We start from the raw sequence: 27671 nt of genomic DNA, 5'->3' as shown, positions 1-27671 counted from the left end.
GTTGTGACAGGGAATGTTATTGTCATTGCATATAGGAACGCAGGGATATTCAACCTAATTGTTTTGGGGGCCACATTTCCAGAATTTAAGGACCAGTGGGGCGGACTTCTTCCTTCACTATTAGTCTTATCTAACCAGGCTCCTCTACAGTAGACATTTCATGTTTGTCTATTATTTAGCATGTTGCTGTTTGTGTCAATCAATAAATCTATCAAAGTTTACTTGTATATATCCCTTAATCACAAATGTCTCAAAGGGCTGCACAAGCCACAACATCAGGGCAAGAAATAACTTTACTATATGGTAACAATGAAAAACCATGGCAGGGTTTTAATTACTTTCTGCACAAAAGCTTGTCCAAAATGTAATTATCTCACCAGGTTTTTTAGCTGAACTCGCGGACCACTTGAGTAGCCCAAATGGTGAAAAAGAGAGGACCTAAAATGGACCCTTGGGGAACACCACTGGTATAACTAGAGAAATTAAATGACCACTGACTGCATCTGAAGTAAACAAGCTACGGCAAACACCTTAGTTACATAGATCACCTTACAAAAACAGGTTTAAAGTGTCAAAAGTGAGAGGACTTAAAAGGGTGCCTTGAGGAATGCATCAGTTATGTCAATCACAAGTCTGGAGCTCAATGGTCTGTTTGCTAGCAAGGTTAAAACGTCAATGTTTACAGTGGTCCATGTTCCTCTAGACCAGTGATTCTCAAACTGTGGTACGTGGGCTTCATCTAGTGGTACGTCAAAGAATAACTTGATTAAATCACAGTGTTTTATTTTCCTGTATTTGAACACAGTGTTAATATTCAAACTGTGTGTTATTTTAAAGTGGCCAAAAGTATTCAATACAATTGTCATATAAAACCTTTACATGGTTTTTAATGAATAGTTTCTTCCTGAGGTGATACTTGGTGAAAAACATTTGAGAACCACCGCTCTCTACACAACAGGAGCACTCTTGTGTTTATAGGAATTTGCTGCAAAAATGTTTGTCTCCCAAGTTTTGAACTGAGCTCAGGGGAAAGTTGTATTTCCATCACATGTTTTTACACTTGCACAATTCAACCTGTCAGAAAAGGAGTAGGAAGAGGCATAGCTGATTTAGTCCTCCAACTTTTCTGTGTCTCGGTACAGCAGTTAGTAGTGTGCCCACTTCCTGTGTTTAACTACTGTTTTTCTATGGTATAAAGCATGTGTAATAATAGGACAGGAGAGTATAGAGTTCATGTGTCCCACAATGGATGAATGATGTGGCTGCGGTGCAGATTTTGCATGAAATAACACAAGTAAAATGAAATTTAAAAAATGCAAAACTAAAAACGAGTAATGAATAATAACAACACCACTATTTCCACCTATGCACATATATTTTAACACTAAGTGACTGCACTATGTATGAATAATAAAACAAAAACACCCAGATCAAAAATATATACATTATAAAATATTGACATAACTGTGTTGTTAGTCTCCTTTCAAAATATTGATTGATTTAAAATAATACTAATAATAATAATAATAATAATAATAATATAATATAATGTACTGCAAAAACAGGAAAAAAACCCATTTCAACTTACTTGCAACTTACTTAAATGTTTTTCTTGTTCTGTTGGATGATTGTTTTGCTTACTTTAATGAGCAAAACAATCATATTTTAGTATATATAACTAAAGATAAGCATGCAGGTCTAATATACTAAGAAGAAATATCCAGTGTTTCAAAAACTATATATATACATATATATTTGTTGGTATACAATATTTATACTTGCTTACTTTTAATTTTAGCTTCTACAATGTAAAGATGACCCCATTTCCCCCTTTTATTTTAAAGAAAAAATTGTTTGAATTTGGCTTAAAACACTTTTTAAGTTGAATTCAAATACACTTTTTTAAATACAGTTGTACCTCAACTTACAAGCTTATCAATTGGTTCCGTGACTTAGCGCGTAACGCAAAACACTTGTATCTCAAATCAACGTCCCCCATTGAAATTAATAGCTTTCATTTAATTGGTCCTTGGCCCCCCAAAACACACACAATTTCTACATATAACATACCTTTTAAAAAGAATAAAAAACCTTTGGATGAGAAATAGTGTTTGAATCAACAATTTTGTAATACAGTCTGCAGAAAATGATGGAAAGCACAACTCTACATAGCAACTGACACTGTTGTCAGAGTTGGAATTGCCGCAAAGCACGTTTTAAGATATTCAACACTCTTACTCCCATCTGGCGGCTAAAGTGGATAGTGCAACGTTACCCTAATTCATCATGTTTCATGTGCCAGGTAAACTGCGACAAATGGGGCCATATGAATCCCCTTCCTTACTGCACTTGTAACTCAAATGTTTACTTGTGACAGCTCTTATTACAAAACTCTCTTAAGTTGAGGTACCATTGGCGATCCATCTATTCATGCATTATCTACCGCTTTGTCCCTTTCGGGGTCACGGGGGATGCTAGAGCCTATCTCAGCTGCATTTGGCCAGAAGGTGGCGTACACCCTGGACAAGTCGCCACCTCATCACAGGGCCAACACAGATAGACAAACAACATTCACACTCACATTCACACACCAGTGTTGCCAATCAACCTATCCCCAGGTGCATGTCTTTGGAAGTGTGAGGAAGCCGGGGTACCCAGAGGGAACCCACACAGTCACGGGGAGAACATGCAAACTCCACACATAAAGATCCCGAGCCCGGGATTGAACTCAGGACCATCGTATTGTGATGCACATGCACTAACCCCTGTGTCACCATGCTGCTCATATATAATGTATAAATGAATAATAATTTTGTAATGCGGTCTGCTGAAAATGATGGAAAGCACCACTGTACATAACAACTGACACTGTAGTCCAAGTTGGAGTTGCCACAAAACACATTTTAAGACATTCAACACTCTACTGCCATCTGACTGGCTAAAGTGGACGAAGTAAACCCCTCAATGTGTCATGTTTCATGTGTCAGGTAAACTGCGACGAACGGGGCCATATAAATCCCCTTTCCTACTGCTCTTATTTCACAACACTCTTAAGTCGAGGTACCATTGGAGATCACTTTTTCAATATTAGTGAAATAGCAACTGGTAGCAAGTTGCTATACAAGAAAAGCTGTTTCATTGATCTCGTGCGTGTGAGTGACAAAAAGAAAAGCTCTGGGGAGCAGTTGTTGGCCGCCACCTGTTGCTTCGCATGCTTGGATCAACATTTACAGAGTTCGATTTACTGATGCATATGGTTCTTGTTGAGAGTATGATCATTCTTTATCATAAACAAACACGGAGTAGTGAGAGCTTTATAGCTGCTGAGGGAACTCAAACCTGCGGCCTGTCAATCACATTCTTAGCCCGCTCATGGCTGCTCCATGTGCTTGTTTGGCGAGAGTATTTTAAGGCCTCCTGCTGAGACTGTGTGGTCGCATGATTCAAAACGTTTAGAATATGCACTGCAGTCTATAGGAACACACATATGGCCGCCGAGGAACCCGTGTTGTGTTGAGCTGGAACCCGTTAAACATCTATGCAGTTTTTGGCAATCCTGAGGGACTCGCGCAGGGTAGAGGAGGGGATATATGCACCATTGACGCAGACCCCCTGCTCGGGGAGGAAACACCACTCTGAGCTAATTGTGGGAACGGGGCATATAGTGAAGCGATTGTTAGCGGGTGATTACATGTAGTGTAAGGACATTTTATCATTGCTTACAGACATTCCAAACAAACAGTCTCGGCCGCCCCCCTTTTTCCTGTTCAATTCTTTACCGCGACAGGAACAAATGCTTGGGTGCATTTACCGCCTGTTACAGCAGCAGCTCTGGTCAGGCTAGACCGGGGATCGGCAACCCAGAATGTTGCAGGCGTCATGTAAAGCCTTATGTAAGTGTTATAATGAAGACAACACATGACGTAAGTGTCTATATTAGCTATAATAGCCTACTATCAAAATGACTTTAAAAGCCTTATATAAGTGTTATAATGAAGGCAACACATGACACAAGTGTCTATATTAGCTATAATGTACTATCAAAATGAAATTAAAAGCCTTATATAAGTTTTATAATGAAGACAACACATGACATAAATGTTTATATTAGCTAAATAGCCTACTATCAAAATGACTTTAAAAGCCTTATATAAGTGTTATAATGAAGACAACACATGAAGTAAGTGTCTATATTAGCTATAATAGACTACTATCAAAATTACTTTAAAAGCCTTATATAAGTGTTATAATGAAGGCAACACATAAGGTAATTGTCTATATTAGCTATAATAGCCTACTATCGAAATTACTTTAAACGCCGTGTATATATTTTATAATGAAGGCAACACATTACGTAAGTGCCGATATTAGCTATAATAGTCTACTATCGAAATGACTTTAAAAGCCATGTATAAGTGTTATAATGAAGACAACACATGACATAAATGTTTATATTAGCTAAATAGCCTACTATCAAAATGACTTTAAAAGCCTTATATAAGTGTTATAATGAAGACAACACATGACCTAAGTGTCTATATTAGCTATAATAGACAACTATCAAAATTACTTTAAAAGCCTTATATAAGTGTTATAATGAAGGCAACACATCAGGTAAGTGTCTATATTAGCTATAATAGCCTACTATCAAAATTACTTTAAAAGCCGTGTATATATTTTATAATGAAGGCAACACATGACGTAAGTGGCGATATTAGCTATAATAGCCTACTATCGAAATGACTTTAAAAGCCATGTATAAGTGTTATAATGAAGACAACACATGACATAAGTGTCTACACTAGCTATAAAAGCCTACTATCAAAATGACTTTAAAAGCCTTATGTAAGTGTTATAATGAAGACAACATATGATGTAAGTGTCTATATTAGCTACCATAGCCTACTATCAAAATTACTTTAAAAGCTTTATATAAGTGTTATAATGAAGACAACACATGACGTAAGTGTCTATATTAGCTAAAATAGCTTCCTATCAAAATGACTTTAAAAGTCGTGTATAAGTGTAATAATGAAGGCAACACATGACGTAAGTGTCTATATTAGCTAAAATAGCCTACTATCAAAATGACTTTAAAAGCCTTATATAACTGTTATAATGAAGACAACACATGAAGCAAGTGTTTATATTAGCTATAATAGCCTACTTTCAAAAAACCTTTAAAAGCCTTATACCTTTGTTGACAGAAATGTTGAAATCTAATATTTATTCTACACATGTAACTGTTGAGTCACAGTCCACACTACGGTGAGTTCAGGAACCGCCGAAATGAGTAGGACAAAACAATGTTCACCAAATACTCTCATCAATGTAGCATACACACAAGTATATTAAACAGTGGGTGTCAGAGTTTGTTGTTGACGAACCCCAAGATGCAGGGACGGAGGCAGGCATTGAACAAGAAAACATGATTTAATAAAAATACTAAGACAAAAACAAGCAAAGGTTTCAAACCAAAAGCGCGCACGTGGGTGGGTGGATAAAAAACAAAAGGCCTTGCGTGGAAGCTTAAAGGTATCTAGAAGGAAACAGAAAAACTGGAAACAACTAATGGCTAATGAAAAAACAAAAAGCTAGGAGAAAAAAAACTACAAATAGCTAACAGGAACAGCTTACCGCTACGACGACAAGGACAAATAGTAGCATGACAGGTAGAAGCTGTAATGATGACATCGACACGACAGGTAGCAACGGCAAAAGAGCGACAATAATCCAGCACTGACTGGAGGAAAAAGCAGGTAATATAGGAGCGTGCTGATTGACCACAGGTGTAGCCAGGTGCCAATCAGCCGCAGCTGAGGGAAAACAGCACACAGGGAGACAAACAGGAAGCTAAACCAAAATAAGAGTGCTGACAGGAACTAAGAACAGGAAATACTAAACACACAAAGGAAAAACTAAAACACAAACTTCTTTCTAACAATTTGAAAGGTTTGTGTCATGTTTGTCCTCAAACAAAAAACATACTAAAACAAAAAGATTATTTTCCCCCATCTTTTTCCATTTTCCATCATTTTTTAAAAATGCTCGAGGAAGCCACTAGAGCGGCACAATCTTTGCAAGCTGGTTAACGTTTGCTGGTGTCTATAAAGGCAAACAACTATTAATATTATATACAGATAATTGTGTCATGAGACATGCAAAACTAAATTATATACAAAAAGGAATTAAATAAAGGACATTAAATGAGCTCAAATATACCGACAAACAAGCCATAATGATGCAGCGAGCCGAAATAGCATGTTTGCATTGATTGGCTTGCACTCATGCACTGACCAAATATGCCTGATCAGCACACCACACAAATCAATAACATCAACAAAGCTCACCTTTGTGCATTCACGCACAGCACAAAACAATTGGTGGACAAAATGACATAAAGTATTGGCACAAAACACGTCTTTCTATGGCAGCGTTGCAGAAAGTTGTACGTGTAAACAAAGTACGAGTGAGTTCAAGGACCACCAAAATCAGCAGGACAAAACGGCGCTCACCAAATACTCTCATCAGTGAAGTATGTTTAATATAAAAAAAGTGGGATTTCTAACAATAAGAAAAGTTGGTGTCATGTTTGTCCTCCAACAGAAACCATATGACTACAAAAAATATATTTTCCATTTGCATACATTTTTGAAAAAGCTCCAGGGAGCTACTAGTTTGGCGCTAATGAGCCGCTGACCCCCGGACTCACTTATTTCAAGCATTCACAGCATTGACAAGAGAGAGTGTTCAGTAAGAGAGCGAAGTGTTGTTTTTTCCCCCCACTTTCCATTGAGAAGAAGTCAAGTCAGGCCGACTTTTTTTTTTTCAGTGGAAAAGTTAGGTCTAGTCCGTAATTTTCCGTAATCCTTGATTTGGATGCGGCGCTGAAGCTTTCAGTTGTGGTGGCGAGGATGTTGAACATGGCGGCATGGAACTCGGGTTATTGAGGGGAAATGATGAGGTTGAGCTTTATGGTGCAGACCTTGATGACAGACACAAGGATAAATACATGTCTTCATGCAGCTGCTACATCCATAAAGGGAGGCTCCTTTTCTTTAACTCTAAGTCAGCCTGCAAGTGGAAAGCTAATAAATGGAAATCGGCCAATGGATGGGCTTAAACCAGGGGTATCCAAACTTTTTTTCACCGTGGGCCGCACACGGAAAAATAAAAGCAATGCAGGGGCCATTTTAATATTTTTTATTTTCAAACCATTACAAAATATATGTGTTTTGTTTTTTTTTTGTTTGTTTTTTTTACCTTTAGGGCTCCCGGGGACCATAGAGGGTAATAAGTGAAATTTTATTATTTATTTTTTATTTAACGCTTACAGTAAATCCACTTCAGGTTGATAAAGTAAAACAACAACAACAACAAAAAAAGCCTTTTCTGTCAAAGACAACTAATTTGAATTTTTTTTTTTTTATAGTAAAACAAATGCAGTATTTAGTAATTAGAGCCCTAAAATATCAATAATGCAAGACACCATTTATTTTAATTCATTATCACTTTTGAGTAATCACAAAGAAAAGATAAATACAGTGATACATTTTATTATTATAATTTTTTTTTTCAACACAAGTTACTGGATCAGCTTCTGTCCATTTTACGTTTGAACTATTATTTTGTTTGTTTTATGCTCTTTTGTCAAATAAAATATTGATGTATTTATATGGCAACCACACAATATGTGCAATATTGTCCCCATTAAACATTTTAAAGTGAAATATTTGAAGTAATTGGAGCCTTGAATAGGTCAATAATTCTTTATAATACTGATTTTTGTTTTGTTTTGAGTATGGCAATAAAAGAAAAAAAAAGGTAGACAAAGAAAAAAAAGCCTGCATGGCAGCTTTGTGTCAACATTGCAACTTTGCTAGTTAGATTTCTCCTCATTCCACTTTTTTTTAAATGTTTTTTTAATTTATTTTCGCAATAGCATTTCCAGAATGTGTGGTATGCCGGAAAACAATTAGCTGCGGGCCGAAAATTGGCTGCACTTTGGACACCCCTGGCTTAAACCCACAAAATGCCAATGAACAGAACTGCTTGAGTTGTTCAACTGCTTGTTGCTAGGCAGAGTTCACGGGGCTCCAACATAACTGCCCTGTAGGTCAATGATATATGCCAGTCAAACGCATTAGTTTGATTAATTGATGAATATGTCACGGTTAAGTGTACGAGTGCATAGTATAGTGAATGTAAAAATACAACAAAATAAAATAAATTAAGTTAATTAGATAACATCCTGTAAGCGTGTTATATTTTTTGTTTTAAAAATGTAAAAAAAAAAAAAAAAAAGGATTATGATGCGAGTGTATCAATTCATTGTAATTCTTTAGGTGAAAATATCACAATCTTTACTTTTTATTATTTATTCTATTTTGATTTGCATTGTATGTTTTAGTCTTACAGTATAATATTGATATTATACTTACTCTCAGAAAATCCACAACACACTAACTGTAAAATAGTGAAGTTAATTTTCTGTAGTGACTTAAAGTGCTTTACATGGTTAAGCCCAATATCTAAGTTACATTTGAACCAGTGTGGGTGGCACTGGGAGCAGTAGGGTAAAGTATCTTGCCCAAGGACACAACGGCAGTGACTAGGATGGTGGAAGCCGGGATTGAACCGGGAACCCTTAAGTTGCTGGCACGGCCACGCCGCCTGTAACACCTGAAACCGGCAGTTGCTGTCCTTCTGGAGGAATTCTGTTCTATTTTCACCCTATATCATTATTAAATAATTGTAAAATAAATAATATTCAAACAAAGCTAATAAAGTTGGTATTTTCAGTCAATGTAATTTGTAGTTTTTTTTCCTCCTAATAATATTAAAACCCTATTTTTTTTAATAAAATGTAATATATTTTCCATCCATCCATCCATTTCCTACCGCTTGTCCCGTTTGGAGTCGCGGGGGGTCGCTGGCGCCTATCTCAGCTGCATTCGAGCGGTAGGGAATACAACTTTATTGTGGTAGAATTAGGACTTAATTCCCGTAATATTGCAACTTTTTGAACACAAAATTAAAATATAAAGGTTAATTCCCATAGTATCTTGTTGTTGTGTTTTTAGGTGTTCAGTGTGGCGAGATTACTCATTACTAAAACATTGTAAAAATGATAATGATTCATTTTATTAATGGCCGCTACCTTTTTTGAGCACCGTACAATTCAGGAAAACATTTTTTTTTAATAAGTTTTACATTTAAAATGTCTATCAGCAGTAGAAGCAAGGCAACAGACCATACATTTTTGATCGGTAAATTGAAATGTTACGGTTTTAGTTCTATGGCTATCTCTTGGTTTGAGAGTAACTTATCTTCCAGAACTCAACGTGTATATTTAAATGGAATGCTATCAAACACCTATTGTTTAAGCTATGATGTGCCGAAAGGCAGGTTTTTGGGACCACTTCTATTTTAATTTTCTTTACAAAAGATCTTCCGCTTGTGACTCAAACATCCAGTTTGGTACTGTATGCTGATAACACCACATTATATCATTCTGCATCTTCAATAGGGGAACTTCAGTTTGTCCTCTCAAAGGACTTAGATGCTGTTATTGAGTGGGTGATAAGTAATAGACTTGTTCTAAACATTTTAAAAACAAAAAGTATTGTCTTTGGTTCACGACATAGTCTGGCAAAAAAATCCTATACTTAATTTACAGATTTTAGGACAATTAATCAAACAAGAGGATAAAGTTAGACTTTTGGGCGTTACACTTAAGTAATGCACTTTCTTGGTCCGAATATATCAATCAAATTGCCGCTAAGATGGGTGGAAGTATCGCTGTTGTTAGGAAATGTGCTATGTATGTAACACCTGCAATTAATAGTTTAGTCTTTATTTGAAGGGGCAATGCACAGAAACAATAAGCTCAAAGACAGACATGTTTTGTACCAGATTATAGCTAAATAGCTCATTTCCATCTGCAGTCCCTGGCTACATAAATCAAAGGGATACAAAAATCATGCAATAAAATTATGACAATAAAAACATACTATAGCATGTAATCAAATTAGGAAAAGTTTAAAATTTGCAGACAGGTAGTACAAACATTGGCGTTGTGTCATCTGGATTCTTGTTCAGTTATTTAGGCTTGAGCTTACAAAATTACAAACATGTAAAGAATTTTTATCATTTTTTCAATCAAAAATGAACACCATCCACTCTGAACTGGCCGCCTCCTCTCCCACCTTCTCCCCTGATCATGCCCCCTCTTTACTCTCCAACCACCCACTCACTTTCTTCTCTGAAATCACCACAACTGACCTATCCTCCATAATTTCTGGTATGAAAGCCTCCACCTGCATTCTTGTCCCAATCCCATCCACTTTATTCATAGCCTGCCTCCCCTCACTCTCACCTCTCATCACCACTATAATTAACTCCTCCCTATCTACTGGCTCTGTCCCTCCTGCCCCCAAGCTGGCTGCCATCACCCCATTCTCAAGAAACCCGGTCTCGACCCCAACTCCCCCAACAACTACAGGCCCATCTCCAACCTACCCTTCCTCTCTAAAATTCTTGAACGTGCAGTTGCCTCCCAAATAAAATCCCACCTTCACCACAATAACCTATACGAAAGTTCCAATCCGGCTTCCGCTCACTCCACAGCAGAGAAACTGCCCTACTCAAGGTCACCAACGGCATCCTCCTCTCTGCCGATTCTGGTTCCCTCTCCATCCTCATTCTCCTCGACCTCAGTGCTGCCTTCGACACCATCAACCACTCCATCCTCCTATCACGCCTCCACTTCTCCCTTGGTTTATCCGGCACTGCCCTCTCCTGGATGAAATCCTACCTCTCTGACCGTCAGCAATTCATTTCAACCAACAACTGCAGCTCCTCCACTGCCCCAGTCACCCACGGCGTCCCCCAGAGCTCAGTACTTGGCCCCCTACCCTTCACTATCTACCTCCTATCCCTCGGTCAGATCCTCCGCCACTACGGCTTTCAGTTTCACTGCTACTTCTTGAACAGGTGCGGTAGAAAAAAGGATGGATGGATTCAAATGCATGAGCATTTTTATATTTTTAACGTTATTTTTACACTGTAATTACAAGTGGAATTATTCATTACTTATTGCGTTAAGTAGTGTCAGCTCAGATTTATCCGAGAGCCAGATGCAGTCATCAAAAGAGCCACATCTGGCTAACGAGCCATATGTTCCCTACCCCTGCTCTACGGCATCACCTCCAAAACCCTCAATAAACTGCAATATGTCCAGAACTCCGCTACCCGCCTGCTCACCGGAACCCGCTCCAGAGAGCACATCACACCTGTCCTTCATGACCTCCACTGGCTGCCTGTCAAATACAGAATCACCTTTGAAATACTCCTCACCACCTACAAGGCACTCCATAACCTGGCTACACCCTACCTCTCTGACTTCCTCCAGCCACATGTCCCGTCCCGTTCCCTCAGGTCTAGTGATGCCGGCCTCCTGGAGGTCCCCAAGTCTAGGCGCCGAACCTGGGGCGACCTGGCCTTCTCCGTGGTTGCCCCCTCTCTCTGGAACGCTCTCCCCAGGCACATCAGAGATGCCCCCTCTCTCCCTACCTTCACAACCACCCTAAAACTCACCTCTTCACACTAACCTTTCCAAACTGACCCTGCCCTTAGTGTTTCTTCATTCTTTTTCCTTTTTTTACTTTTCTTGCTTGCTTATCTTAGTTTTCTTTTCTGATAAAGTTGTTTTTATCCTCCCTCCTCCCCCCACACACACACATGTAAAGCGACTTTGGGTATTTAGAAAAGCGCTATATAAATCCCAGGTATTATTATTATTATTATTAAACAGCTCAAAATGGGGCAGCTAGACTGTTCTTATTGATCGAGTGTGGACAGTATGCATTCTTGTCTCAAATGGCTGAAGGTTATTCATAGATTATCCAGCAGTCTATTGTTACTTATTCGAAACATTATTCATAACAAGTACCCTAGAGCTCTTTTTAAGCAGATTAGTTATAATGCGGACGTTCACTACTACAGTACCAGAGCTTCAACTCAAGGTCTACTTGCATTACCACCACCAATAATTAATTCAATGAAAAGTACTGATGTGTACAGAGGCATTTCTATATGGAATACTCTTCATTTGGACTATCCATCCATCCATTTTCTAACGCTTATTCCCTTTGGGGTCGCGGGGGGCGCTGGTGCCTATCTCAGCTACAATCGAGCGGAAGGCGGTGTACACCCTGGACAAGTCGCCACCTCATAGCAGATATTAGGACTATTCCCAGTAAAAAAAAAAAAAAATTTTAGGAAACATGTGAAATCACTTTTTAGACTTAAAGAGTCTTTTCTTTTTCTTTTCCCTTGTCCTTGCTTTTGTTGTAACTGGATCCGTGTATGTTCTGTAACTGTATCTGTGTACTGTTATTTTATTTTATTATTTAGAGAATATTCTTTTTCCTTCATTTATTGTAACTGGATCTGCATATGTTCTGTAACTGTATCTGTGTACTGTTATTTAATTTTAATTATTTTGAGAATTTTCTTTTTCTTTTCCTGTTTCCTTTCTTTTATTTGTAACTGGATTTGTGTATGTTTTGTAACTGGATCTGGGTATTATTATTTTACTTTAACTTTAGAAAAGGATCCCAGGAAGACTAGCCTGGCGTTTGTGCGTCAGCTAATGGGGATCCTCAGTAAACAATAAACAATAAACAATAAACAATCTACTGAAAACATACCAGAAAATTCCTGAAAAAAAGTTAATTTGATTAACCCTGAAATGGCAGACTCTGCTCTCCGTCTCTCCAAAGCTTGAATCATCCAGTTGTCCTTTGAACAATTCCACATGTTTAACAAGGCTTCCCGCATTCTCCTCACTCATCAACTCGGGCAGTGGCAGCCCCATCCTGCAGGAAATGAGGCAGAGGATGTGGCCTGTAAAGACGCATGTGGCCGTAAAGACAGGATGGAGGGATTGCTCGAGGATGAAGCCTTTATGAGGTCACGAGGTGCGGTGGCAGCATTTGTGGCTTGGAGGACAAGTGCAGTGACAGAGTGACATCACTCCACTATCTCATCATTCGCACCTTTAATTTATTTCACATTGACGCTGTTTGTCGTCAGCACTCATGCAGTTTGTGCACTGAGAGGCTCGACTTTGGTGTGTGAGCGCAGGCCCACGAGCAAGAAGCGGTCAGCCGTGATGGCGGCCTGGTGCAACAATGACTACATTCACATAGGAGGCTCAAGTCGTCCATGAGTGTAGAAAGACGAGAAGATTGGTATGTAAGGTCTGGGAGCGACACCACTCGGGTTACCTAAAGATTTACCGGGGCCCACATTGGGTTGCTTGACTTGTGACCTCTGTAATTAGCCGTGATGTGTTTTTCCCGCGATACAACGACATTGGTGTTGTGAGTCCTACTTTTAGGGGCCACTTTGGGAACATATGAAACAAGTATAAACAATGATACGGTTTTATTGTGTGACTCACACTTGGACAACTGCAGTCAATACAGGAAATTGAGAGTCTTGCTCAAAAATGATAAAGTTACATTCTTTCTAGCAGATGCGGTTTCAAAAGGTTTGGCCAATTAGAGGTAGTCAGTGGTGGGGGGCACCCCCACTTACTTTCCTTATCTGATTTGTAGTCATTTCTCTTTTTGTTGTGTTATGGATTGCACTGATTGCAAATGGTAATTATATACAGTAAGTATTGTATTTCAAAATATATAAAACCAGAGATTTCTTTAGAAAACAAATGTCCATATCCATGTATCATCCACCCACCCACCCATCCCTCTTGCATCCATGTATTGATCCGTTATCATTCACCCACCCATCCATGCATTCACCCACCCACCCATGCATCTATCCATCCATGCATTTATCCATCCATCCATGCATCCATCCATCCTTCCATGTATCCATTTATCCATTGATCTATCCACCCACTGAAGCAACCATTTAACAATCCATGCATCCATCCATCCATCCACAATTTAATTCATCCATTCATCATCCATCCATTCATTTACACAACAAACTACGTATCCCTCCACCTATGCATCTATCTACCCACCATCATCATCATCCATTCATCCATCCACCCACCCAACTATGTATCCATTTACCTAGCCATCCATCCAACCATTAATCCATCAATCTGTTCATTCATGCATCCATACATCCACCCATCTATCTATCCAGCCATCATCCATCCACCATATGCATCTATCGACACATCATCATCCATTCATCCATCCACCCACCCAACTAAGTATCCATTCATCTAGCCATCCATCCATCCATTCATCCATGCATCCATCTATTCATTCACCTATCCACCCACCAATCTATCATCCAAACAACCATTTATCAATCCATGCATCCACCCATCCACAATTTAATGAATCCATCTTTCATCCATCCATTCATTTACCAAACCACCTATGTGTCCATCCACCCATCCATGCATCTATGTACTCATCATCATCATCATCATCATCATCATCATCATCATCATCATCATCATCATCATCCATCCACCCACCCAACTATGTATCCATTCACCTAGCATCCAGCAACCCATCCATTCATCCGTCCATCCATCCATCCATCCATGCATCTATCTACCCAGCATCATAATCATCTATTCATCATCCATCCACCCATCCAACTATGTATCCATTCACCTAGTATCCACCCATTCATCATCCATCAATTCATTTACACAACAAACTAACTACGTATCCATCATCCATCTATTCATTCATGCATCTATCTACCCATCATCATCATCATCATCATCATCAGCCATGTATCATCCATCCACCCACCCAACCATGTATCCATTCCCCTAGCAACCATCTATTCATCCATGCATCCACCCATCCATCCATCTATTTACCCATCATCATTCATTAATTCATACATCCATCCATCCATGCATTTATCTACCCATCATCATCATCATCATCATCATCATCATCATCATCATCATCATCGTCATCAACATCATCATCAACATCCATTCATCCATCCAACCCAACTATGTATCCATTCAACTAACCATCCACCCACCCATCCATCCATTCATCCATCTATTCATCCATGCATTCATACATCCACCCATCATATTCATCATCATCATCCATTGATACATGCATCCATCTACCTATCATCATCCATACATCTATTCATCCACCCACCCAACTATGTATCCACTCACCTAGCCATCCACTTACACATCCATTCATCCATTCATCTGTTCATCCATGCATCCATACATCCATCCATCCATGCATCTACAGTTTGTATCTACTCATCATCATCCATTCATCCATTCATCCACCCACCCAACTATGTATCCATTCACCGAGCCATCCACCTACCCATCCATTTATCCATCCATCCATTTATTCATCCACACATCCATCCACCCATGCAGTCATGCAACCATTCACCCACCCATCCAACCATATAGTCATTCATGCATCCACCTATCCATCCACCCATGCACCTATTAACCCTCTCACCCATCCATTCATGCACGCATCCCTCAATCATCCATCCATCAGTCCCACAACATACATGTGACCTGTGTCTGTATGTTCCCTTGTAGGTCCCACCGCCCTCCCAACAGACCGTGACATTTTTGCAACTGACTCAGTAGCAGACATCACCTCGCAGGCCACGGAAGGCAGCAAGGATCTTGAAGTGGTCACCGGTCCCCCTACGACTGAGCCGCCAACGGCCGCAGAACAAGTGGCGACAGACATCGTGACCGAGGCCCCTTCACCTCAGGTTACAACCAATGGCAGGGAGGGGCCTACCTTGGAGACCGAAACCCCTGCTCCCGCTGCAACTGCAGAACCTGAGCCCCTTACCACTGAGCCCCCTGCTGTGCAGACCGATGTGCCAACTGAGCCTGCCGTGGTCAGCCCTCAGTGGACGGAAACCAGCCAGGCCAACACGGCCGATGAAGTGCTTGTAGAAGACGACGCAGCAGGTGAGGAATAAACTGATACAAACATATCAATTATTTGATATGCTAATACTTTACTTCCCTGTCCTGTAGAAGGCCTGAGCTCTGGTCAGGTGGTCGGCATCGTGATTGGTGCCTTGTTGGCCGTAGTCATTGTCGGCGCCGTGGTGGTTGCTGTTGTGAGGAGGATGGGAAAATATTCGTGAGTACTTTGCCTCAATTTAAAATTATGTCCGGCAAGTAATAAACATAAGTTTTTATTCTTTTTGAACATTGTCAACAAAAATCTAATGATTATGCAGACCTGCAAAAAACACTGCAATGTGCATGCCAGACCAATAGTTGGTGATGTAACTTTGTACAGACATACGCCCACATTTCAAACAACAATTTCAACCATTTTTAAGTCTCCGACATTCAGTTGGTGCCATTTTATTTTTTTATCCAGATGTAAGTTAATTACCGTATTTCCTTGAATTGCCGCCGGGGCGCTAATTAAAATAAAACTTCTTCTCACTCCTGCGCTTACCAAAGGCATGCGGTAAAAGTAAGCATGCCCTAATTATTTTAAAACCTCTTCTCACTCCGGCACTTACCAAAGGTATGCAGTAAAAATTTGAGTGTGATGTAGGCTTGGACATTAAATCCTACTGAATAGCTCTTAATCTTCTTCCCTTTATGCGATTTCAAATTACCGGTATTGAAATCAGCCTCCTCCATTTTGAAAATGATGACAGGGGAAGTGTCACTCGTGATGTCACGAGTTTGACCAGGCGGTAATACTAAGCATGCGCTAATTATTTTGGAAAGCGAGTTTGACCCGGCAGTAATACAAGGCAGCCGCATACTATATGCCCTGCGGAAATTCAAGGAAATACGGTATATCCCGTATAAATCACCACAGTGAACAGAATTTCTAGGCTTGGTTCAAAATGTAACAACAAAAAAATCTGATATTTTCTAGACTGAATTTGGTCCATACCAACAAGCTGCTATACAACGTTGTCTCGTCTAAAGAGTCAGTTCAGCTAGCCTGTCTGAACTTTGAGAGAGGTTGGGTGTGTTCAAGTGATAGACGGGGGGAAAAAGCTCTGACTTGCTTGGGCAGAAGTCGTCCGGTGCCAGCTGTTTTTTTGCACGGAGACCTTGAATATTAGACATCCGGCTGTGGCCCGGTACACTCAGACCTCTGTACTGAAATATACAAAACACTAAAATTAGCTCATGGCTCGAAAACATTTTCCAGCATCTGCAATTGTGTAAACAATCCAATATTTGAAAAGAGCCCAAACAACTTTATTGGCACCTGTGTAAACAGAACGCTACCTGTGATGTCATTTCACACACGGTTGGAGAACAGCGGCGTTCAAAAAAAAAAAAAGATCTGTGGTTTTTGCTCCTGAGTCATCCTTTGATGAAACCCAACCTTTGAGATGTCTTGGACCTGAAGGAGCGAATTTGATGATCTCACTTTCCCAGAAGGGCTTAGATCATCATTTCTGCTCAAATATTTTAACTTTCCTCATGAGAGTGACTACACCATCGCCTGATACAAAACACTAGTGTGCTGCGTTGATGATGTCTGAATGTTTGTGTGTGTGTGTCACAGGTCTGCCAGGAACAGAATGCCAGTGAAAAAAGACAATGTAACAGTTTCTGTCATTTTCCCTATTCCATCAATTCGGCTCGTCATTGACAGCATAACCACACCCTTCCCAATAATGTGCAGAACATTAATTCAGTCTGACAATTTATTACATTTGGAAATTATGTTACTGTATAAAAACAATCCTGAACAAAGCACCAAAGCCGTTTTCTACAAATTAAAGTGCTTGTTTGTACAAGTGCTTGAATTGACCCCCAGTTTGTCTTGAACGGCACCAAACAATGGGAGAGCTTATGGTGCAACACAAAGGCGCCAAACAACATCAAGTGGCTTTTTCATCTTAGGGATGAATTATAACTTTTCCTGCAATTGTTGGTCTATTTCTGCCATGTGTAAACAACATTATGTCTTTGGCTTCAAAAGTGGCAAGTTTTCGGGTTTTGACAATACGCATAACATGTCTGTTATTATACAATGGTACCTCGGTAGTAATTCATTGCAAAGTGTCCGATAAAAACTGAATGGGGCGGACATCCAAGCAATTTTTACCATAAGTTATGGCGTAAATTAAATTGATCCTAAATACCCAAAATTATGAACACAAAACACATTTTATGGCAAACAGATGAGATTTACATGCATAAAACGAAAAATATAAAGGAAAGATGAACATTTAGCATCATTTCCACTTTGATGAAGACGCTTGTTGGCGAAGATGGCGATGAGTGGAAAAGCAGGATGGGACTTGGATGCCTTCTTCGTACTTCACTACAAGTTATTTCTTAAACTCAATGTTGTTGTTTTTACCTTGTCCATCAAAGTGCTTTGTTTGGTAATTTTGCAGTCAAACTCAATACAAATACTTCGGGACACTTTGTTTGGGCGCTCGATTCAGGGGAATGATACTCGGGCAAACACACTGGTTCGTTGTACGCACTGATTGACCGCATCAAAAATCGAGAGTATATGAAAACTGAATCATGTGAAAAGTGGAGCGTACAAAAGCTGTGGTACCACTGTGAAATTATTGATTTCTAATTTCCATGTTTCCTTATAACAAGAATACCAAATTGACCTGAATATAAGACAACCCTGAATAAAAAGACAACCCCTCTTTTTTAAGACCACACCCCTGTGATGGGTGCATTTGTCCAGGTCGATGGTTTGTGTAAGTGACGGCAAGAAAAGCTGTGATTTTCAGAAGGAAAATTCATTTTGTGCCACCTGTTAGCTTGCATCTCCAAATCTCTATATAAACACGGAATACAAGATTAATTTTTTGGGGGAGAATTTAAACTAAGCCTAAAATACTTTGGGGTGTCCAGATCCAATATTGTTTTCGGATATCGGTCCGATGTCAGCAAAAAAAACCAAGAATCAGATGATATCATGTCAAATTTTCCATACACGCCCTGATACGTACAAGCAGTCCTGCAAAGCGTTTACTCGTCCCAAAATGGACAGACACTGAATATCAATGCACACAATAGCACACAAGCCAGCCATACGTAATTGAACAATATAGCAGTCTAAAACCCCACGTGTCAATATAAAGTGTATAACATATATATATATATATATATATATATATATATATATATATATATATATATATATATATATATATATATATTGTGTGTGTGTGTATATATATAGTATCATATTGAGACTTATTATATAAGTATCAATAGTTGCATATTACCTACACATACAAAGTCTCTGAGGCAGAAGCGTATTGGAAAGTATTTGGTAACAGACGTGTCCGCATTATTCATGTTACTGCATCATGAGCTTGACCTGATAGATTATTGTCGCCACAAGTTGTTGCAAAAAAAAAAAATAATAATACCACTCCACTTCAACTTCAAGATAGCATAAGTCCATTCCAGCCAGTTGATAGTAAATAGGTCTTTTTCATACTTACCGTATTGTAATACACTTAAACCAACCAGTAACTTCAACCAACCAACCACTGTTATCCGCATGACTAATATCACTTGATCAAACCTTTTCTAACATCCCATACGACAAAACAAATAACGTATGTATGATTCCTGCGGAAATAGTACTGGATGCGAAAAAAAACTAAAAACTGGTGAAATTATCTGTACATGCAGCTAGTTAATTTTATTTGATAGCACATCCTAAATTAACATTTTTATATCTTGAAATTAGCAGGACTTTCAAGCTAGCAATCAGTATTTAATTCTGAAAACTAGCATTATTCAATTTGCAAGTCTTAAATTAAGCATCCTCAGGGGGTTGCAGAATCTTTAAACAAAGATTATCTATGTGGAAAAAACCAAAATATCGTATTTGAATAATTTTTTTCTCAAATTCAACATACTTAAACTCGAATAGACACAATATAATTATACATAATAACATTAGGATTAGGATGTAAAGCCATTGACTAAAAATAAAGCCCTTAAAACTAGGGACTTTCCTAGAAATACAGTTCGAAATCTGGGCAAGTGGAAAATAATTTTCAGCGTACACAGTGCGTTTTCTGCCCATAGGGCGGGGCAGCCCTGATTCGACGATTTCCCTGGCAATGCCAAAATGCCAAGGGTGGAATTTTGTCCAAAATAATTGAGAAATTTAGGATCTTTAAGACACTTTTCCGTTCAAGTACTCAAGTCATCAACACTTGGGCACTAACAGGCTGCCTTCTCTCATTGGCCCAATTCAAATAAAGTAAAAAAAAATATAGCAGCCTAAGCAGCCGTTCAGTCAGTTATTGTTTAACCTTTTTCTAATATTGCACACTACAAAATAATAAACGCATGTATGATTCTTGCAGATATCTTATAAGAAGTGGAAAATGTTGTACCAGTGGCCGTGCCAGCAACTTGAGGGTTCCAGGTTCAATCCCTGCTTCTGCCATCCTAGTCACTGCTGTTGTGTCACTGCTGACACTTTACCCACCTGCTCCCAGTTCCACACACTGGTATAAAAAAATGTAACCTAGATATTGGGTTTCACTATGTAAAGCGCTTTGAGTCACTAAATGGGTTATACAAACCCTGTTTCCATATAAGTTAGGAAATTGTGTTAGATGTAAATATAAACGGAATACAATGATTTGCAAATCCTTTTTGACCCATATTCAGTTGAATGTACTACAAAGACAAGATATTTGATGTTCAAACTCATAACCTTTATTTTTTTTTGCAAATAATAATTAACTTAGAATTTCATGGCTGCAACATGTGCCAAAGTAGTTGGGAAAGGGCGTGTTTACCACTGTGTTACATCACCTTTTCTTTTAACAACACTTAATAAACGTTTGGGAACTGATGGAACTAATTATTGAAGCTTTGAAAGTGGAATTCCTTACCATTCTTGTTTTATGTAGAGCTTAAGTTGTTCACCAGTCCGGGATCTTGTTGTTGTAATTTACGCCTCATAATGCGCCACACATTTTTGATGGGAGACATGTCTGGACTGCGGGCAGGCCAGTCTAGTACCCGCACTCTTTTACTACGAAGCCACGCTGTTGTAACACATGGCTTGGCATTGTTTTGCTGAAATAAGGAGGGGTGTCCATGCTAACTTTGTTTGGATGACAACATATGTTGCTTCAAAACCTGTATGGACCATTCAGCATTAATGATGCCTTCACAGATGTGTAAGTTACCCATGCCTTGGGCACTAATTTACCCCCACACCATTACAGATGCTGGCTTTTGAATTTTGCGCCTATAACAATCCAGATGGTTATTTTCCTCTTTGTTCCAGAGGACACCACGTACACAGTTTCCAAATATAATTTGAAATGTGGACTCGTCAGACCACAGAACACTTTTCCACTTTGCATCAGTCCATCTTAGGTGAGCTCTGGCCCAGCAAAGCCGGGGGCGTTCCTTGGTGTTGTTGATAAATGGCTTTTGCTTTGCTTAGTAGAGTTTTACCTTGCACTTACAGATGTAGCGACCAACTGTAGTTACTGACAGTGGTTTTAGGAAGTGTTCCTGAGCCCATGTGGTGATATCCTTTACACACTGATGTCGGTTTCTGATGCAGTACCGTCTGAAGGATCAAAGGTCCGTAATGTTATCACTTACGTGCAATCATTTCTCCATATTCTCTGAACCTTTTGATGATTTTACGGACCATAGATGGTAAAATCCCTAAATTCCTTGCAATAACTCGTTGAGAAACATTGTTCTAAAACTATTCGACAATTTGCTTACAAAGCGGTGACCCTTGACTCATCCTTCTTTGTGAATTACTTAGCATTTAATGGAAGCTGCTTTTATACCCAATCATGGCACCCACCTGTTCCCAATTAGCCTGCACACCTGTGGGATGTTCCAAATAAGTGTTTGATGAACATTCCTCAACTTTATCAGTATGTATTGCCCCCTTCCCCAACTTCTTTGTCACGTGTTGCTGGCATCAAATTCTAAAGTTAATGATTATTTGCAAAAAATAAAAATGTTTATCAGTTTTCATATTAAATACTGCATGTTGTCTTTGTAGTGCATTCAATTGGATATGGGTTGAAAATGATTTGCAAATCATTGGATTCCGTTTATATTTACATTTAACCCAATTTCTCAACTCATATGAAAACGGGGTTTGTACTTGTATAGCGCTTTGAGTACTTTGAAAGTAGAAAAGCGCTATTTCCACATTCTCCCATTCACACACACATTCACACACTGATGGCAGGAGCTGCCATTCAATGCGTTAACCACCACCCACCAGGAGCAAGGGCGAAGTGTCTTGCTCAAGGACACAACGGACGTGACTAGGTTCATGGAAGGTGGGAATTGAACCATGAACCAGGAACCCTCAGGTTGCTGGCACGGCCACTCTCCCAATCGAGCCACACCGTCCCCTAGAGAAAATCTAGAGAAAAGCGCTATATAAATATAATTCACTTCACTTCACTACCCTAAAAATATTATATATTCTGGTCATTTTGGTGACCGCACACTAGTTAGCACTAACACACCTAACTGCTTTTATGATAATAATGACCGTTCTAATCTTCATTCACGATAATCTCTCAATTTTTCTATCCCACAGTCCTTGAAGAAGAACAAGAAGCCGGCAAAGCAGCAGAAGTTGTCAAGGTTCTGGAAAATTCTGAACTACTGAACTGTGATGTCATTTCCAATCATTAAAAAAAAAGAAAAAAAAAAGAAAAACAAAAATCATTGTGATACCGGAAGTTAATGATTCTAACCCGGACCCTGGACTGTTGCCAAAAAAAGAAGGCACGGGAGGCTAGTATGTGTGTTTGTATGTACTGTACTGTACTGTACTGTATGCATGTATGTCTAATGTATGTATGTATGTATGTATGTCAGACAAGAGGAGTACTCGTTGCTCAGCTCATTTACTTCATGAACGGCCCCTGGAGGGATTATTCTAAAAAAAAAGATTCTGGATTGGATACGAGATATTTTAAGGGCTTAAGTGATAGTTAGATTTTCCTAGACACTGTAGTACTTTAAACAAAGGAAGCCAGCAGGCCGCTTCCTGGGTTCACGGAGGATGATATACTGTAGTGTGATGGCACAGCACCATTTTGTTTCCATTGGGATTCAAAACAGCAAAGAAACTGTTGAATTGAAAAAAATGCTAACAAAAGTGAAACGTTGAGAACAGGTTCATATTCGTGTTTGTTTCATCCAGAAGTGGAGGGTATGGAAAGTAAGGTAAAAAAAAAAAATTCCACGGAGTGCAGTTTTTGTTTTGGTTGATCAATTCAGTTCAAGAACATGACAAATTTCCGTTTCACGGAGAACAAATAATGCTTTTTGAATTACCTCAAGAGAAAGCGATTTCCTTTCACCGTAGTAAAAACGTTATGAAGCGCCATGTTTGTGTTTGTCTCGTTAGTTTGCGAGCTACTTCCTGGCATTCTCGTTTTGAGGCGGGCAGCAACTATTTTATGACTTAAATTGGTGAGAAAAAAAAACATACATTCTTGTAACAGAAGTAAAGAAATGTGGTTTCTGTATTGTTTGTATTGTATTTGTTAGTTAGCATGCTACTTTTGTGTGCTTTCTTCTAGACGTTGGAATCTTTGGGCACCTCATGATTCGATTACGATTCAGGGGTTACGATTTGATTGTAAATCGATTAATTATGTATATATTATTAGCATTCTATAACCTATTATTATTATTATTACTATTATTATGATTTATTGTAATTGTATTATACCTAATTATTAATACGTATGAAAAGCTCCTCCTATGGCAAATGGCGTATGCGATATGGCCTCATTTCCGCTTTTGGATGTGGGTACGCACAGCATAGACATTTATATGGAACAATAGATACACAAGAATTGCCTGCTAAGGGATAAAATAAATAAACCTCCCCACTATATCTGCCCCCTATGTACCCAATCATATCCATGGCTGACAGTGTTGCCGCACTCTCTCCTGACTTATTAATATACTTGCTAATTTCCTCTTCTGAGCTGGTTACTACTCTGTTGTAGCATACTGTAGTTAAACTTTTGTTAAAGTGTCCAAATTATGTATTTTTCTCTTGTTTCACTACTTCACATTCAAGCTAGCGTAGCGCCACAGCTAGCCTAGCTTTTCTTTTGTTTTTCCCGGCCCTATGCGGGTCTGTGCTAGATTGGAATTTTTAAAACTGTCTCTATTACTTAAACACACTTAAATAATCAATTTAGAATACGCGTTCCATTGAAGAATTCATCATTTTCCCCACTTCTACTTCCATGACATGTGTTGACGCGTAATCTTGCTAGCTAACAAACTAACCATATAGTTTTCATGAGCGGCAGAGGAAATTATCAGCACTGTAGTTACAGAAGAACAGCAATGATGGTTATAAATTCCACACAATGTATAAAAGGACTACGTTAGACGACAGCACGTAGCATAAAGCTAACATTAGCAGCCATTCGCTATTATTTTCCTTATTTTCACTGACCTGTTAACGGCCAACTGTATGACGCACCTTGTGCAGAAGTGGCCAGAACATCAAAATGTCGCACTGTCGAGTGTGTGGTAACATAAAATAAAAGGTGACCCTTGTGACATTCTGACTAATTTAACACTGACATCTAAAAACCTAATACATATCTGTGAAATTTAGCAGAAGGGTTTGTGCCACTGACACTGGTTTTCTTCTGGTCGATTGGAGCTGGACGTTCGAGTGCCTCATCACCGTGTACGTCACTTAAAAAAGTAACTTTAATGTTGAAGTCTCCTACAAATTCTGTGTTCCTTACCAGGGTTGCCCGTGGCACTTAGTTGAAATGCACAGGCGTTAATAATGCCCTGCTTTGTTACTTCGTAAGTGTGCGTGAAAGGGTGTACAAATAATTAAGTCTCGGCTTGGCTTCGCTTGCCTTACCAACTTGCGTAATGTGCACTAAATGAGTGATGTAATGAGCGTTAATGAATAGGCTTTAAGACACAGCAAAGTTTTGCAACGACGTGTTTTTGTTTTTCCTCCCTCCCTGCCTTGCCGTAATACCAGGTTCATTTGTGCCATCGTGTTTTGTTTCAAGCCTTTTATTTAATTGCAGTGTTTTTTTTGTTTGTTCATATTGTTTCAATAAAAAATAAAATGTAAACACTCCATGGCAGTTGTCACTTGATTTCCTGTAAAAAGTTCCATTTGTTTCTGTTTGTAAGCCTTTACATACACAACCTGAAAGGGACAAGCGGTAGAAAACAGATTGATGGTGGAGGATCCTTCTGGTGTATATATATATATATATATATATATATATATATATATATATATATATATATATATATATATATATATATATATATATATATTTGTGTGTGTATATGTATACATGTGTGTATTGTTGTGGCTTGTGAAGCCCTTTGAGACACTTGTGATTTAGGGCTATATAAATAAACATTGATTGATTTATGTGTATGTATGTATATATGTATACATTTATATATGAATATATATATATATATATATATATATATATATACATGTATATATATATATATATATGTGTGTGTGTTATATGTTTATTTTGTATATATGTTTACATTGTGAATATATATGTATACATGTATAATGTATACATTATATCGATATATACACAATGTATACATTGTGTATATATGGACACATATATGTACACATACGTATATGTATAATGTATACATTATATCCATATATACACAATGTATACATTGTGTATATATGGACACATATATGTACACATACGTATATGTATACACATGTGTATATATATGTATAAATATATATATATATATATATATATATATACATATATAAATATATATATATATATACAGTATATACATAGACATGTCTATGTATACACATCTATATATGTATTCATAGACATGTATATATTATATAGACATGTCCATGTATATATATGTATACACATATTAATATGCATTCATAGACATATATAAATATATATATATATATATATATATATATATATATATACTCCTCTCTGAGCTGCCACCTTATCGTGGTAGAGGAGTTTGCGTGTCCCAATGATCCTAGGAGCTATGTTGTCCGGGGGCTTTATGCCCCCTGGTAGGGTCTCCCAAGGCAAAAAGGTTCTAGGTGAGGGATCAGACAAAGAGCAGTTCGAAGACCTTTATGAAGAAGAAAAAACATGGACCCAGATTTTTCTTGCCCGGACGCGGGTCACCGGGGCCTCCCTCTGGAGCCAGGGCCAGAGGTGGGGCACGATGGCGAGCGCCTGGTGGCCGGGCCTGTTCCCATGGGGCCCGGCCGGGCACAGCCCGAAGAGGCAACGTGGGTCACCACTCCAATGGGCTCACCACCCATAGCAGGGGCCATAGAGGTCGGGTGCAATGTGAGCTGGGCGGCAGCCGAAGGCAGGGCACTTGGCGGTCCGATCATTGGCTACAGAAGCTAGCTCTTGAGACGTGGAACGTCACCTCACGGGGGGGAAGAGCCTGAGCTAGTGCGCGAGGTTGAGAAGTTCCGGCTGGATATAGTCGGACTCACTTCGACGCACAGCAAGGGCTCTGGAACCACTTCTCTCGAGAGGGACTGGACCCTCTTCCACTCTGGCGTTGCCGGCAGTGAGAGGCGACGGGCTGGGGTGGCAATTCTTGTTGCCACCCCGGCTCAAAGCCTGCATGTTGGAGTTTAACCCGGTGGACGAAAGGGTAGCCTCCCTCCACCTTCGGGTGGGGGGAGCAGCAGTTCAGAGTACCCACCCTTTTTGGGAAAACTCGAGGGAGTACTGGAAAGTGCTTCCCTTGTCCTACTGGGGGACTTCAACGCTCATGTTGGCAACGACAGTGAAACCTGGAGAGGCGTGATTGGGAAGAATGGCCGCCCGGATCTGAACCCGAGTCGTGTTTTTCTATTGGAATTTTGTGCTCGTCACAGTTTGTCCATGACAAACACCATGTTCAAACATAAGGGTGTCCATATGTGCACTTGGCACCAGGACACCCTAGGCCGCAGTTCCATGATCGACTTTGTAGTTGTGTCATCGCATTTGCGGCCTTATGTTTTGGACACTCGGGTGAAGAGAGGGGCGGAGCTTTCTACCGATCACCACCTGGTGGTGAGTTGGCTGCGATGGTGGGGGAGGATGCCGGACAGACCTGGGAGGCCCAAACGCATTGTGAGGGTCTGCTGGGAACGTCTGGCAGAGTCTTCTGTCAGAGAAAGTTTCAATTCCCACCTCCGGAAGAACTTTGAACATGTCACGAGGGAGGTGCTGGACATTGAGTCCGAGTGGACCATGTTCCGCACCCCTATTGTCGAAGCGGCTGATCGGAGCTGTGGCCGCAAGGTAGTTGGTGCTTGTCGGGGCGGCAATCCTAAAACCCCTTGGTGGACACCAGCGGTGAGGGATGCCGTCAAGCTGAAGAAGGATTCCTATCGGGTTCTTTTGGCTCATAGGACTCCGGAGGCAGTGGACAGATACCGACAGGCCAAGCGGTGTGCAGCTTCAGCTGTTGCTGAGGCAAAAACTCGGACATGGGAGGAGTTCGGGGAAGCCATGGAAAACGACTTCCGGACGGCTTCGAAGCGATTCTGGACCACCGTCCGCCGCCTCAGGAAGGGGAAGCAGTGCACTATCAACACCGTGTATGGTGCGGATGG

General features: G+C 39.6%; 1 protein-coding gene across 1 annotated transcript in view; it reads left to right on the top strand.

Moving 5' to 3' along the window:
- si:ch211-156j16.1 (uncharacterized protein LOC564557 homolog) overlaps positions 1-25148 on the top strand; it is a 40761-nt gene extending 15613 nt beyond the window's left edge. The window contains exons 3-5 of the mRNA XM_061903804.1: positions 15599-15985; positions 16055-16163; positions 22605-25148. Coding sequence (XP_061759788.1) covers positions 15599-15985; positions 16055-16163; positions 22605-22611 — 503 coding nt within the window. The 3' untranslated portion in view covers positions 22612-25148. The remainder of the gene's footprint in view (positions 1-15598; positions 15986-16054; positions 16164-22604) is intronic.
- The last annotated feature ends 2523 nt before the right edge of the window (positions 25149-27671 follow it).

This window comes from Nerophis ophidion, linkage group LG06, assembly GCF_033978795.1.
Source record: "Nerophis ophidion isolate RoL-2023_Sa linkage group LG06, RoL_Noph_v1.0, whole genome shotgun sequence".
NCBI lineage: Eukaryota > Metazoa > Chordata > Actinopteri > Syngnathiformes > Syngnathidae > Nerophis > Nerophis ophidion.
The sequence above is the reverse complement of the archived record's forward strand: the minus strand, read 5'-3'. Positions and strand labels throughout refer to the sequence as shown.